This window comes from Bison bison, unplaced genomic scaffold (assembly GCF_000754665.1).
Source record: "Bison bison bison isolate TAMUID 2011002044 unplaced genomic scaffold, Bison_UMD1.0 scf7180017860638, whole genome shotgun sequence".
Taxonomy (NCBI): Eukaryota; Metazoa; Chordata; class Mammalia; order Artiodactyla; family Bovidae; genus Bison; species Bison bison.
This window is the reverse complement of record NW_011491210.1, coordinates 11543-12934: the sequence shown is the minus strand read 5'-3', so window position 1 is coordinate 12934 and position 1392 is coordinate 11543. Positions and strand designations below refer to the sequence as shown.

The window sequence follows — 1392 nt, the reverse complement described above, 5'->3', positions numbered from 1 at the left end:
TATACTGTAATATAAAGATTAAATTTTAAAAACATTCTTCTTAGGACACTATGAATTACAGAATAGCAAGCAAAAAAGAAGGAATTTCAATCTGAGGATTTTAATTTTATAAAATCTTCCCAATTGAAGCCTCCCCTAGAACAGTTTCCTGGGACTTTCCTGGTGGTCCAGAGATTAGCACTTTCACATGGGACATGGGTTTAATTTCTGGTTGGGGATCTAAGATCCCATATTCTCATGGTATAGCCAAAAAAGCAGTTTCCTAATATGAGCCTAACATGAATTACAAATCATATAAAAAAAAGACTTACGGTTTAGAAGATGCAGGTTTTCACTTTTCATGTCTTCCACTTGTTGTTTAAGTAGTTTATTTTGCACCTGAAGCTCCAGTTTTCCTTCTTTCAGTAGTGAATAGTTGTCCATCTCTTTAACCTTCTCGCTTAGCATTTGGTTTTGCTTTGTTAATGCCAAACAGTGAGCTCTAACAGACTCCATCTCAAGCTGGAATTGGAAAAGGAATACTTATATTGGAACAGCGACTCTATAGGACTGAGTAGGTAAACACTGACAGTCTGCTCTCAGCTTTGTGGCATAATTTAATCATGGTCAGTTTGCTGGTCTGGTTCTCTGTAACAAGATGACCCTGACTACAATTACTTCTGTTCTGGAGCTGAGGCAAGTTCATACAACTCAATTTATGCAGAACCCTGTCCTACACAGCAAGTCCTTCAGATTATCACCCATTTTCCAGATGCACTAAGGACCCAAAAGCCATCACAAATTTAATTACATGTCTGTTTTTCAACACAAAAAGGTGAGACAGATACCACTAAGGTGTCGGGAGGTGCTTTCCTTCCCTCAGTCTGATATATCTCTTCTTTGAAGACAGGAAACCATAAAGTGCTCAAATAAATAATTTCAGTTGCAGGAACAAATTTTATATACAGAACATATTTAATTATCTGAAGTTCCAGTTCTGTCCTTAGTATATCAAGTACAAAAAAAAACACAAAAAACAGAAAAAAAGTAACAGTTTGTAGAAAAATGCCTCTCATTTTGCTTTAGTCTGTGAGATCCTAATGTAGTGATAGAAATTTTTACCTGGTGCTGAGAAGAGAGAAGAAACCAAATAGATGCCAAACACCTGCTATGGGAAAGGCACATAAATCAGCTGAAGTCCCTCCCATGAGATGTGAACAATATCCTAGAGTTTATGGATAAAGGATCTGAGGTCACAGATCTTGCCCAAAAGCACACAAACTGTGAGGGAGATAAACAAGATTCAAGGATGACTCTAGGCTCCAAAGGACATGCTCTTTCTATTCTTCTCTAGGAGACAAAGATTGAAATGAAGAACTACTGAATTAAGTTCAGCCATCACCCTCTTGAGTC

General features: G+C 37.3%; 1 protein-coding gene across 1 annotated transcript in view; it reads right to left on the bottom strand.

Annotated features, from left to right (window-relative positions):
* Positions 1-1392, bottom strand: part of LOC104982815 (oral-facial-digital syndrome 1 protein-like) — a gene marked incomplete at both ends in the record, with an annotated part of 15897 nt that overhangs the window by 3094 nt on the left and 11411 nt on the right. The window contains one exon of the mRNA XM_010832266.1: positions 312-501. Within this exon, the coding sequence (XP_010830568.1) occupies positions 312-501 (190 nt within the window). The remainder of the gene's footprint in view (positions 1-311; positions 502-1392) is intronic.